The following is a 14,015-nucleotide window of genomic DNA, read 5'->3' on the forward strand; positions in this document are numbered from 1 at the left end:
AAAAACTTCCAAAAATTTAATCGTGGCAGATTTTCCTTTAGCATCTACTTCAGTTGGATACAGCTACTTCAGTCCTTCCAGGAAACTTAAAGGAATGGTCTTTTAACTTTTCAATGGATAGCCACTGTGGCAAGGAAAATACTCCAAAAACAACTGCAACCACCAATTCCCTCCTACTCCTCCATAAACATTTTATGGAGTTATCTCTGTATAAATAAGCAATGCATTTTTAAAGGTTCATCTTGCTAAAATCCAACATACTTAAAATGGGCAAATAACTTTATTGAGCAGTGTAAAAGAAATGAAGATGAATAAGACAAAACCTTCAGGAAGAATGCTCTCAGAAAGTACTGTGCAGGATATGAATTTTGTGCATGGTGCTATGAAGATACATAGCAGAGAATACTTCATTGTAACTGGACAGAATGAGGATGACTTCAAAAAGAAGCTAAACTTCTGATATGCTGGATTTTAGAGGAGCATATAAGAGAACATTTTTAAAGGTCTGCAGTGTACAGTAGAAAATACAGATACAAGGGCACCTGGGTGGCTCAGTATTTAAGCGTCTGCCTTCAGCTCAGGTCATGATCCCAGGGTCCTGGGATTGAGCCCTGCATCAGGCTCCCTGCTAAGCAGGAAGCCTGCTTCTCCCTCTCCCACTCCCCCTGCTTGTGTTCCCTCTCTTGCTATGTCTCTGTCAAATAAATAAAATCTTAAAAAAAAAAAAAAAAGATGAAGAAAGGACTCTGAAATGTAGACATGGATGACAAGTACTCAGAAAATTTAAGCATATTATCCTAGTGTTACTGAAGAAGCAAAGAGCAAAGTGCTGAGTCAAGATAAGACCACAAGAACTACTAAAAAACATACTGTGAAATATCTGAAGTTCCAAGGGATATCCAAATATATCAACATGACTGATCAAATCATGAACTAGCAAGAGTTCACCAAAAAAAAAAATTTTCAGGACTACGTTCATAAGCAAGTCATCTGGTGAGTAGCAGTAAGAAAGAGTCTCAAAACAAGTAAAATTAAAATTGCTCCTTCCAATGACCTAGAAATGGCTTCTACACAACTGCGGCTCAACAACACATTCCCGGGTACTGATGTCATAACTTCCAGCATTGTTTTACTTGTCATGCTTGTAACCTGATCTGACAGAAGACAGGATCTCTCACTCTACCACCAAGGCCACCAGTCTGGCCCCAAAGAATCTAGTCAAGTTGTTCCATTTCCAGACCATACTGAAAGCTTTAAAAAGCTTGTATTCACTGATGTAGCAATATGTAATACTTGATATTGAAAGGCTAGAATCCCTTATAAAGGAGAAGAATGTGTTTTTGCTGGTGAGAGAGGGGAGATCCAAACAGGTATGGGTCTAAGGACAGACAACGTAACAAAAAATGAACATCAGTTTTACTTCTCCTAATGAAGAGAGGAATATCAACATTCAAAAATCCCTGTTCTCGTGTTTGTCAGAATTTTAACAAATTTGGTATTACCAAGGCTACTTTTTGACATCTGTGAATAAAAAATTAGAGACAAAAAACTGTTGCTTTAGCTAATAAAGATGGAAGTCTATGGCATAGACAGCTGCTAATTCACCAACGTCCATTCTTTGCTTTTCTCCCACAGTAACAAAATCCTAAATTTCAGCAAGGTATATGGGCTCTGAAAATAAAAACTAGTTACTGCCCTAGGTGTAGCCATCCATGACATGTGAACGGAAATGCTTGCAAATTCCTGGTGGTGTCCTTTTCTCCCATCTCACTGATTAGAATGTGAAAATGAAAATTAGCTATCTTGGAAACAAAAGCAACATTCTAGGGATGAGAGAACTGTAACTCACTGGCATCTTAGGTATTCAACACCTGCCTGCCTTTGGGCAAAAATTAAACTTCTACCTTATTTAATCAAATATTATTCTGGGTTTCTAATGGAGTGGCCTAACATATATCCTAACTAAGAGATGTCCCATTTTTTGTGTGGGAGGAGTAGTTACTTTTTAATTTTCTTAAGACTTGAGGTCACTTAATGGTATGAAGCAAAAGAGGGAGGCAATGAGATAGAAATCATGATCAATATGGTTTACCATGGGAGACAAAAGATATTTTGGTAAATCACAGTCTACAGGTTGGTGATACTAGTTACAGAACCACTCCAAATAGAAATAGAAACTATCCTTTAAAAAGAGAATAATCCTTACACTAAGTTTTTAAGTACTGAATTAAACTGTATTTACTACTAATAACAGTAAACAAATGACTTACTTCACCATTTCACTCTATACCACTTCCCATAAACTAAACACTAAAACACACAGTAGTAGAAATACTTTATAAAATTACCTTGGGAAATTATGAAGTATTTAAAAATTTGGCATATTCTGTGTAAATAAAGCTCCACTTTATTTACAGATTTGAAACAGATTAATCTTTTTTGACTATATTTACCTTATAACTGTGCAAATTTAATTGTACAATGTATTTATTTGGTACATTTACATATTATGCTTGTAGCAATATTTAGCACCTCCATCACCCTCTATCACTTTACATAATTATCCTTTCTTTTCAGTGATTGGAATACTTAAGTTCTAGTCTCTAGGCAATACTGTTGTCTATATTCATTACACTATGCATTAGATCTCTATGGCTTATTTACTACTCAATGCATAGATTAATCATCTTTAAATCTTCCTTTTCTTTACTCTGGTAACTTACCCTGTGAAACTACCCTTTACCTTGTTTTCCATACATTCTTTCCTTCCTCTTCCCACTATAACTACAAGTATCAATTACATACCAAACCTATATTCATCCTACAGATTACCGGCAGCTTCCAAAAACATTCTTTTCATTAATCTGCCTAAAAATGTTCAGCAACCGGGGCGCCTGGGTGGCTCAGTGGGTTAAAGCCTCTGCCTTCGGCTCAGGTCATGATCGCAGGGTCCTGGGATCGAGCCCCGCATTGGGCTCTCTGCTCTGCAGGAAGCCTGCTTCCTTCTCTCTCTCTTTCTCTGCCTGCCTCTCTGCCTACTTGTGATCTCTGTCTGTCAAATAAATAAATAAAATCTTAAAAAAAAAAATCTTCAGCAACCATCCTCTTGACAAGATAACTCCTAACAACTCGGTCAAATATCCAAAATACTCTAGAATCTGATTTTATCAGTCTAACTTCTATTTCTCTAAACCCATGGTCTACTCCTCGCTGTCCCCTGCTAGAGTTATGTGAACATCCTTTGTACATTTATTCACAGTTCCAACCTGAAAGGTTCTTCCTGTTTGTTATCTATGTTTTATCATCCAAGACCCAGGTCAAATCCCATATCTAAAGGAAACTTGGCAAACTGGCAACAAAGCCAGGTTTGTTGTCGTTGTTTTCCACTACAATAAGCATATTCTTTAATCCCCATCATTATTTCACCTACCTCCCTTCTGGTAGCCAGTTTGTTCTCTATAGTTAAGAGTTTGTTTCTTGGTCTTTCTTTTTTCCCTTTGCTTGTTTGTTCCTTAAATTCCACATGAGTGAGGTCATACGGTATCTGTCTGTCTCTCACTCATGTTACACAGCATTATATTCTAACTCTTTCCATGTTGCTGTAATGGCAAGATTTCATTCTTTTTTATGGCTGAGTAATATTCCATTATATGTATATACCACATCTTCTTTATCTATTCATCCATTGATGGACACTTGGCTGCTTTCATAGTTTGGCTATTGTAAATAATGATTCAATAAACACAGGGGTGCATGTATCCTTCTGAATTTGTGGTTTTGTTTTTTGGCGGTAAACACCTAATAGTGCTATTATTGGACTATAGAGTAGTTCTATTTTTAATTTTTTCAGGAAACTCCATACAGTTTCCCATGGTGGTTGTACCAGTTTGCATTATTTTCAAGTGTTCTACAGAAACAACCATAAAACAAGTAACAAAACAGCAATAAGTACATGTCTATCAATAATTACTTTGAATGTAACTGGACTAAACTCTCCAATCAAAAGATGACAAAGTGGATAAAAAACAAGACCTATTTATATGCTGCCTACAACAGACTCATGTCAGACAGAAAGACACCTGTAGATTGAAAGCGAGGGGATGGAGAAACATTCATCATGAAAATGGATGTCAAAAGAAAGCTGGGACAGCAATCAGATAAAAGAGACTTTACAACAAAGACTGTAAGAAGAGACAAAGGATACTATAATGAAAGGGACAATTCAACAAGAAGATATAACAACTGTAATTATTTATGCACCCAACAAGGAGCACCCAAATACATAAAACAGTTAATAACAAACATAAAGGATATAATCGACAGTAATGACATACTGGACCTGATGGATTTAACAGACACATTCAGAACATTCCATCAACCAGGTTTTTTTTAAATTGAAATACACTTGACATGTAACATCGAAAAGGACTCTTTGGTGCAAAAGGTAGTCATTCAGCAATTATATTCATTATGAAATATTTGTACAAGTATATTACAATATTAGTCCCTATATTCTCTATCCTGTATACTTTTCAACCCTGTGACTTATTTATAACTGGAAGTTTGTACCTTTTAATCTCCTCCAGTTTCACCCATCCTCTCACCCTCTCTCCTTCGGCAACTACCAGTTTGTTCTCCATACTCATAAGTCTGCTTCTTTCTATTGTTGTTTGTTTGCTTGTCTTATTTTTTAGATTCCACATATGAGTGAAATCATAGGGTTATTTGTCTTGCTCAGTATGGCTTATCTCATTTAGCATAATACCCTATAGGTCCGTCCATGTTGTCACAGATGGCAAGATTTCATTCTTTTTTATGGCTGAGAAATACTCCATTGTGTATATATACCAACATCTTCTTCATTCATTCATCTATTGATGATGGACACTTAGGTTGCTTCCATATCTTGGCTACTGCAAATAATGCTGCAGTAAACATAGGGGTACATATATCTTTTTAAATTCGTGTTTTCATTTTCTTTGGGTAAATACCCAGAAGTGGAATTAATATGGTACATCTTTTTTTAGTTTTCTGAGGAACCACTATACTATTCTCCAGAGTGGCTGCACCAATTTACATTGCCATCAACTGTGCATGAGGGCTCCCTTTCCTCCACATTCTCTCCAACACTTGCTATTTCTTGTCTTTTTGATACTAGCCATTCTGACTGGTGTGAGGTGATACCTCATTGTGGTTTTAAAACCACAGCATGGTTGATCTCAACTGGTTTTAAAATCAGTTTTTAGGTCCCAAGTTCTTACCATCTATATAATTCATTTAAAACTTACAACATGTTACTCCTTAGTTATCTTAAATTCACTAGTTCCTACTAGACCAAAAGCTCCTCTCAGGTTCAACCACAGTCTAACATAGGCTGTATGTCTATTATATTATAAACCATGAGTATCATGACATATGCTGTGAAGCCTCCTAACCAGTTTTCCATTTTTTCTCCAATGTGTACACACAATAGGGCATATTATATATGCTTTTTAGCTTAGAAATTTCATTTATACACTTCCTGTAGTTATAGGCAAGGAAAAAAAAAAATCCCTGCAGGGCACCTGGGTAGCTCAGTCAGCTAAGCATCCGACACTTGGTTTTGGCTCAGGTCATGCTCCTGGGGTTGTGAGATCAAGCCTCGAATTAGGCCCCATGCCAGAGATAGAGCCCGCATGAAATTCTCTCTCCTTCTCCCTTTGACCCTCCCCACAATGAAAAAAAGAGAAAAAAAAAAAAACAACCCTGCATATTCACCTTTACTAGTCTTCATCTCAAATGAAACATTTTCTCAGATAAAATACTATGCATAACAAAGTATTCAGGAATTAAATGAAATTAAGTTCATAATAAAAACCAAAATGTATTCACTGTCTAGATACTGATTTGAAAAATAACTATAAAAGGATATTTATAACAATTTACACAATTATATAATTAAGGAAATCTCAATATGAACCAGGTACGAGATGACCCTAAAGAACTACTGTTAATATTGTTTTGTGTGATGTAGCATTATAGTTACATAAGAAAATTATTTTTTTAGAAATGCACAATGAATTATATACCAGTGAAATGAAATGAGGACTATGAATTTTTTTTTTTAACAGAAAGGAGGGAAGAAAAGATAAAGAGGCAAGAGAGAAAGAGAAGGGGGAATGGAGGGAGGAAAACAAAAGGGGTAGATGAAGCTAGAATGGCAAAAATAATGTTTGAAATTGGGTAACAATGTTCAATCTGGGTGAGCGAGGAGTCATTATAGAATTCTAATTTATGTATGTTTGAAATTTTTCATTGTTAACATTCTTTTAAAGTGAAAAAAACCACAGTGATCTCCATACAAGTTAGAAGTAAAAAACCAAATTTTATACTACTATCATACTCTTTGCAGTTCAAATAAAAGGTAAACCAGTGATGAATACATTTCAACAGTTTATAACTTACTGACAATGACAGAGGTGCCTTGCTTTGAAGAAACAGAAAAACCATGGGCAAAGACTATTTTGTTTATAAGCATACTATTTTGCTTAATTCACCAAAGTATAGGCACATACAGTATATGCTCAATAAACATGTGAAAATTAATTTTACATGAAATATACTAAGATATTAAGGATAATTACTTAGACACAGATATTAATTAAATCACTACTGTAAAGCCCTCTGGCTATACTAAATGCTATTTGACTAAACTGTATCACAATTATAGGGCCATGATCAGAATCAATGAAAAATAAAATATATCACTTCTGCATTTATTGGTGTTTGTTTTCCTATAGTCATTTTGTATACAACTGACTTTTCTGGGGTATTTCACTCTTATACTGACATCTATAAAGAAGGAATCTCTGGGGGCACCTGAGTGGCTCAGTAGTTAAGCTTCTGCCTTCCTTCCGCTCAGGTGGTGATCCCAAAGGCTCCCTGCTCGGCAGGAAGCCTGCTTCTCCCTTTCCCACCCCCACTGCTTGTATTCCTTCTTTCACTCTCTGTCTCTATGTCAAATAAATAAATAAAATCTTAAAAAAAAAAAAAGGAAATCTCTGACATTAAGATTTAGCGATATTTTCCTCTTTGAACAAATTTAATCACCTCTTGATTGACAAGTAGATCCTTAATACAACTGTAACACCTACCTGACATCAAACATCAGGATACAGAAAAGTCTAAAACCAAACAACCCAAGAGCTTTAAATTTTTAAGCAAACTCAGTAAAACACTTAGTTAACTCTGCTTAGGAAAGAAAGAGAACTGACTGCTTTGATGCTAAAATTCTAAATTACTTTCATACATTGTAGAACTTTCCCTCCCACACTCCTTCAAAAGTCAAATTGACATTATGCAAATTAAACATCAATCTTTCTATTTGAATGATGTAGCCATTAAAAGTCTGATTAGCTTTTCATTTACTTCAGTTAAATAATGCATTATGTAATAATAAAAAGTGAACAGCTTCCTAGTGTATGAAAATATGTGTAGAATAAAAATCCATATCCTATTTCAAATGGTAGAAGTCAAAGTTAATTTACACAGTATCTTAAGTAAAATCCACAAACCTTCAGCAATCATGTCCTCCATCTCTGTGTCAGATGAATTATCTGCATGCTTTGTATTATTCTGTAGCTCTGGCTGAACACATACAGAATTTATCACCGGATTATCCAAAAGAGGCCTTTTTTTCACAGGCTGTTCTATTAGCAAGGATGAACGACTTACCTTTAAAAGAAAAAGAGAAAAAAATAATCTTTTAAGAGGACTTTCAGAAATAACTTGGTTAAAAAACCTCTTGGAATGGATAGTATCTGTACTAATTTACTTGTTCAACTGATCAGCTGAACTGATTCACTAAGTGCTTAATTCCTTAAGAAAATTTTAGGCAATCTGGACATCCACAGTTTGTAATTCAAGTCATCAGCACTACAGATGTTTCAAAGTCTCTTGTCAAATGGAACCTAGTGTACTAGTTTAGGCAAGTAGTTTAAAAATGTCTTTAAAATGCAGTAATAGGAGCACCTGGGTGGCACAGTCAGGCATCTGACTTGGTTTCAGCCCAGGTCATGATCTCAGGGTCATGAGATCAGATCAAGCCCTGCTCTGGGGCTCCACACTCAGCATGGAGTCTTCCTACGACTCTCTCTCCCTCTCCCTTGACCCCTTTCACCCAAACCCTGTGCTAGATCATGCTCTCTTTCTCACTGAACTAAGTAAGTATTTTTTTAAATAAATAAATAAATAATAAAAATCTGTAATAAATTTTGATTAGCCAGTATCCTTATTTTCTTCGTGCAATAACTTTTAAGATTTATTTTTCATGCACAAAGCTTTTTACTTCTAGGGTTGTCTCCTTAAGATAGATCACTACTGTATGTACTTTAAAGATAAGTGAACTAATGTTAGTGTTTAGGTGGTTTCTTTACAAAAGCAGAATCAGGACTAGAACTTAGGTCTCCTGACTCCTAGTTCAGCAACCTAATCCATTATAATCACAAAAAGAAATGGAAAAATCCTCAAACATTAACATGAAAATCAGTTAACAAAATACTTATAATTCAACATACTTGGTTAAGTCATAAATACTACTTATTTTAGAAATGTTTTCAGCAAAAACAATCCAGACCAAAAATATTTACTGATTTGCAAGTGAACCTTTAGCAAATTTGAAATAGAACCTCCTTTAAGAATGCTGGTTAAGTCTCCAATATCTGATACAGATGGTGAATGATAGCTTATTGTAAATTTCTACATTTAACTTCAGAGAATTATCCACCATGAACTCTTAAATTTTGTTCATTTCAGTTAGTATATTTAATATACCTCAAGTAAAATTTACAAAGGGTATTGCTGAAGAAACTGTAATACTCAGTGCTGCTAAGAGTTTACACTTCTGGTGTGAGATTGTATTTAAATAATCTTCCCAGGAGCACCTAGTAGCCCCTGTCAGAAGAGCATGTAATTCTTGATCCTGGGGTTGTGAGTTTGAGTCCCACACTGGGTGTAGAGATTACTTAAAAATAAAATCTTTAAAAATAAAAATAAAGCAAATAAGTTATCTTTTTTTTTTAAAGATTTTATTTGTTTGACAGACAGAGATCACAAGTAGGCAGAGAGGCAGGCAGAGAGAGAGAGAGGGAAGCAGGCTTCCCGCTGAGCAGAGAGCCCGATGTGGGGCTCGATGCCAGGACCCTGGGATGATGACCTGAGCCGAAGGCAGAGGTTTAACCCACTGAGCCACCCAGGCGCCCTGCAAATAAGTAATCTTTCCAGAAAATAATTTGGCAATATATATCATGAGCCTTATGAATACATATGTAATGTGATTCAATATCTGTACTTCTAGGAATTTGTGCTAAAGAAATTACTAAATATGGAAACCTAAAATGTCTAACAATAATGCAAGGATTAAATAAATTATGGTTTCCATAAAGTGGAGTATTATGTAACCTTTCAAAATGTTTCCAAAGTACTATTAATCATACAAGAAAACAAAAGCTCTAAATATCCGAAGTGACAGAAGCAGAACTATATATATAGTAATTTTGATCATATGAAATATGTATGTAAAAAAATACACAGTGGTGTTATTGGGAATTATCTGCTCTGTATATTTCCCGTATTTTCCATTTAAAATAATACATTATTAATTTTGTAATCAAAAAAAAGTTGTAACTGTCACTGTTAATAATAGAAGCTATGGGTACAAGTGCCAGGAATTACACAGAACAACGTGCGCAAATCTAATCCTCACAATAACCCTCACAGCCAAGTATCATCTCTGTTTGCCAGATGAGCCAAACTTAAGATCATAAAGGTTGAGTGACTTAACAAAGGTTACTGTATGCAGCACTGCCAAGATCCAAACCCTGAGGAGCAGGGAAAAAAGACTATTGCTCCACTCTCAGAATTCTTATAGGAGATCCAAATTTAAAACACAGTTAACTGAATATAAGAGCAAATGATGAGGCAACCCGCGAACACAACGCAAAATCTTCACCACCCATGAATCTAAAAAATATGGGTATAAAATGCCTTTGAAATGAATTATTTTGTTTTCTTGTCTTAGATTTTGGCTTTGACTTTGGCCACTTGTCTTTGATTTATTTTCTATGGAAAAATATTCATCTCTAGATATTAGCATATAAATTATATACAGCTAGTCTCAACTTATAAGACTTATGGTGACAGAAATAACATCTCCAACGTGAAGTGAAGATTTTAAGGCATTTTTAAAATTTGACTGAAGGCTGAGATTTAAGAATGAGAAAATCTACTTGCTAATTATAAACCATTAACTGGGTAACTTCAGAAGTATCAGGTCATTGGGAAATTATTATTTTATGCACTCAAGTTAAAGTTCACCAAGTATGCATTATATAAGAAACACCATTTTTTAAAAAATAATGTACTTTGGGTGTCATTTCAGTCCTCTTAAAAAAAGAAAAAATTTTATTTTACTGGAGTAAACTTCCCATTATCTTTCTCTAAAAATTATAAAATTGATATCCTTAATATCCTGAAATTTTTTCCTTAGTTTATATATAGCTAGCATAAAAATTCTAGAAATATATAAATAACATAGAAAAATTCTAAATAAGAGATTGACAACTTTTTTGAAATAAAATTATTAGCATTTTATTAAAGAACAAATATACTACATTTAAAGATAATGCCACTTGAATAACTGAAAAAATACAAATTTGCTTACTACTTACAGGAAATGGCTCCAATCCCTCCTGAATCACAAAGCCTTCAATAACATGGGTTAAGATCTGTGGTTTAACAATAGCCTGTGGAGGTTTGTTTTCTATACTGGGAATGCTGCTGGGCACCGATGTACTATTACTCCTCGTGGTAGCAGCTGGAAGTAAGAGTGGAGGTGGAGGAACAGAAACATGTGAAGGATCTGATGGAGATTTAATTACTGAAGCACTGACTGATGCCACAGCAGGTAATTCCACTTGCTCTGAAACAAAAAGTCATTTTCTTATCTTTAGCATTCTGTGCAGCAAGTAAGAAAAAAAATTCCAGAATAAACATTATTAACAATAAAAGTCCACACCTGGTGCTTTAAAAAACCATTTTAAGAACTTTATTTAATCTCATGAGATAGAAGCTACTACTATCCCCACTTTACAGAAGGGAATAACTTGCTCAAAGTGATTGTTTCAACCCTGGTTAAAAGAACTGTTCCTGTAAGATATGAAAAGTGTTTTAGAATGTCAATTTAAGAATGATTATGAAAACTGCTGCTTTTTAAAAAAATTTCAAGCTACACAAATATTAAATTCCCTATGTTCCTGTTTATATATTCCAGATGCATGGGGGGAAAAGTACTCTGAAAGTACACTTAAATAAAAAAGGATCATCAAATCCACAGAATAAGTAGAGATTTTTACAGGATTACACAGCATCATCTTTATTTCATGTAGTAAGTCTAATCCAAATCCATGCACATTTTTTTTTTAACAACTCTTCAGTGACACTGTGTATGTCAGTTTGGGGGAGCACTTTAATATCAGGCAACTGCAAAATATCGGGTTGGATCACTGTGATCCCTCCTCTTCAACCTCTGAAGACCACAATAAGAGAGACCCCACAGCCTATGACAGACTTTATCTACCCATATGACAGCACCAAACTTTCACTGACTGATGTACTAAAGAGGATAGATGGAACCGGTTGGCAGCTAAAAATATCCGTGATTACAGACGTCTAAAAAAAGTAACAAAAAAACAGCCTGTCTCAAGATAATACTACAACTTACTGAACGCTTACATGCCAGGTACTGTGTAAATGCCTCACATCCTGTAACTCATTTAACTCTCAAAACTAGCCCAAGAGTAGGTACTGTTGTTATCTCCATTTCATAGTGTGGAAACAGAAAAATAAATTAACTTACCCAAGGGCACACAACTAATTATGTAATGGAGCTGGGATACTAACCCAGGGGGTCAGTTCTTGAGACAGTGCCCTTAATTGCTGGGGTAACTCTTCTCCACTAGTAAGGAAAGGGTTAACACCACTATCAAAGATGCTCAAAATACAGCCCAGTTGGGTAGAGAATAGGAATCCCTAAAGAATAAAATTTCAGCTAAGAAAATAGTGTACTGATTACCTGCATAATCTCAGAAATGGAAAAGCTCTAACAATTCACACTCAAACTGTAATTAATATCATAATATAGCTTATCACAGCACTATTATATGGCATTTATTAATATCATATCAAATAATCCACCAGGTAACTTACACTGGAAAAAGTTTAAAATTACACAATCCCTTATTAAAAACTAAACAAGAAAGTCAACAGAAAATGCTAGTTTGCTGAATTTCAGGAACAAACACAGTATTGTACACCTGCTTTACCAAACTGGAGAACTCCAGGAAAATCCTATTCTACAAACCAAATCTTCACATTTACTACTAGAGGAAAAGGAATAAAAATTATAAAACTCTAACGTGGGACTGAAAGGTATTTTTTTCTGTTTGAGGGATAATATAAATCTATGGGATACTGAAAAATAAGATAAAAATTTTTTTTTAAAGATTTTATTTATTTATCAGAGAGAGAGAGGGAGAGAGAGCGAGCACAGGCAGACAGAATGGCAGGCAGAGGCAGAGGGGGAAGCAGGCTCCCCGCTGAGCAAAGAGCCCGATGTGGGACTCTATCCCAGGACCCTGGGACCATGACCTGAGCCGAAGGCAGCTGCTTAACCAACTGAGCCACCCAGGCGTCCCAAAATAAGATAAAATTTTAATGTCCCTTACAGATTTATAGATACTTTGTTATTTTAGAAATAAAAGCCACCTTAGGGCACCTGGGTGGCTCAATCTGTTAAGCATTTGACTCTTAGTTTTGGCTCAGATCATGATCTCAGGGTTGTGACACTGAGCCCCATGTCAGGCTCCCAGCTCAACAGAATCTGCTTGAGATTCCCTCTCCCTCAGCCCCTCCCCCCAACTTGTGCCCTCCCTCTGTCCCTCTGTCAAATAAATAAATAAAAGCTTTAAATATATGTATAGCTGTGTCAAGTAGAATATGGTTTGTTAAGAAGATACTGCTTGGTGTATGTTCTAACTAATTTTTAGATCATATGCGCCCATCTTCTAACATCCTCACTGTTGTTAAAACTAGAGCTGTAAGTTACTAACTTTTTGAAGAAGCTATTAGCTGTTACTTGCCAGTGTATAATCAGCTGTTAAAATAAACATAAGACAAACACTGATGTATTACAGTAGAACAAAAACACAATTATTACGCTCTCTAGATTTAAGGTAACTAGGAGAGAAAACAAAACTGACAGAACTCTGCCTATTCACAGTCTCATTTTCTAAACAAGATCTATGAGCTTTTTCCACCTTTTTTTATGGATGCTTTTCACTTCTAAAAAATTTTTAAAGATTTATGAAAACTGAATACTGGATGGAAAAAATCCCTCTATTTTTGCAAGTCAGTTTATTTCATGATTTAATAAAAGTTATTCTAAAAGTCAATTTGTGCTTGCTTTACCCCTCATACACATTGTAGTAAGTATGAAGTAAATTACAGGAACATTCAGAAGTCTACATTGTACTCAATTTAGCCAGAGGGATTTGCTTGACAGGATCTTGCCCTGAATTCTTGAGGAAAAAAATATGAAGATGTTTTTGTGTTCCAATATTTCAGAAATGTTTAATTTTTCTTTGTGTTACCATTAATAATGCTTTTTAGGTAATTAAATCACGCTCACAATGCAAGGTTAGTATCTAATTAAACTTTTATTTCTGCCTTTAAATCAAACTCCAGGCAATCTGCAGCAACATTAAATCCATTTTCAGTTCAGAGAAACTACAAAGATTTAATACTATAGATTTTCGTAAATCTATCTTTTGTGGTATTACTATGAATAAACACAGGCAATAGTATTAAACTTGTCTTAAACATTTTATATCATTTTACTGACTAAACATTTTCTATTTCTCAGCAGGGAGAAATTATTGGAAGAAAAGTGATTTTCCCCCTTCTGTGCTTTCCAGAGATTC

The 14,015-nt window shown here is 35.0% G+C and overlaps 1 protein-coding gene across 9 annotated transcripts in view; it reads right to left on the reverse strand.

Annotated features, from left to right (window-relative positions):
• Positions 1-14,015, reverse strand: part of PHC3 (polyhomeotic homolog 3) — a 77,860-nt gene that overhangs the window by 17,668 nt on the left and 46,177 nt on the right. For all 9 annotated transcript variants that reach the window (XM_044251764.1, XM_044251760.1, XM_044251763.1 and 6 more), the window contains 2 exons: positions 10,707-10,957; positions 7,554-7,713 (listed from right to left, as the gene is read on the reverse strand). In XM_044251764.1, coding sequence (XP_044107699.1) covers positions 7,554-7,713; positions 10,707-10,957 — 411 coding nt within the window. The remainder of the gene's footprint in view (positions 1-7,553; positions 7,714-10,706; positions 10,958-14,015) is intronic.

This window comes from Neovison vison, chromosome 6, assembly GCF_020171115.1.
Source record: "Neovison vison isolate M4711 chromosome 6, ASM_NN_V1, whole genome shotgun sequence".
Lineage (NCBI taxonomy): Eukaryota > Metazoa > Chordata > Mammalia > Carnivora > Mustelidae > Neogale > Neogale vison.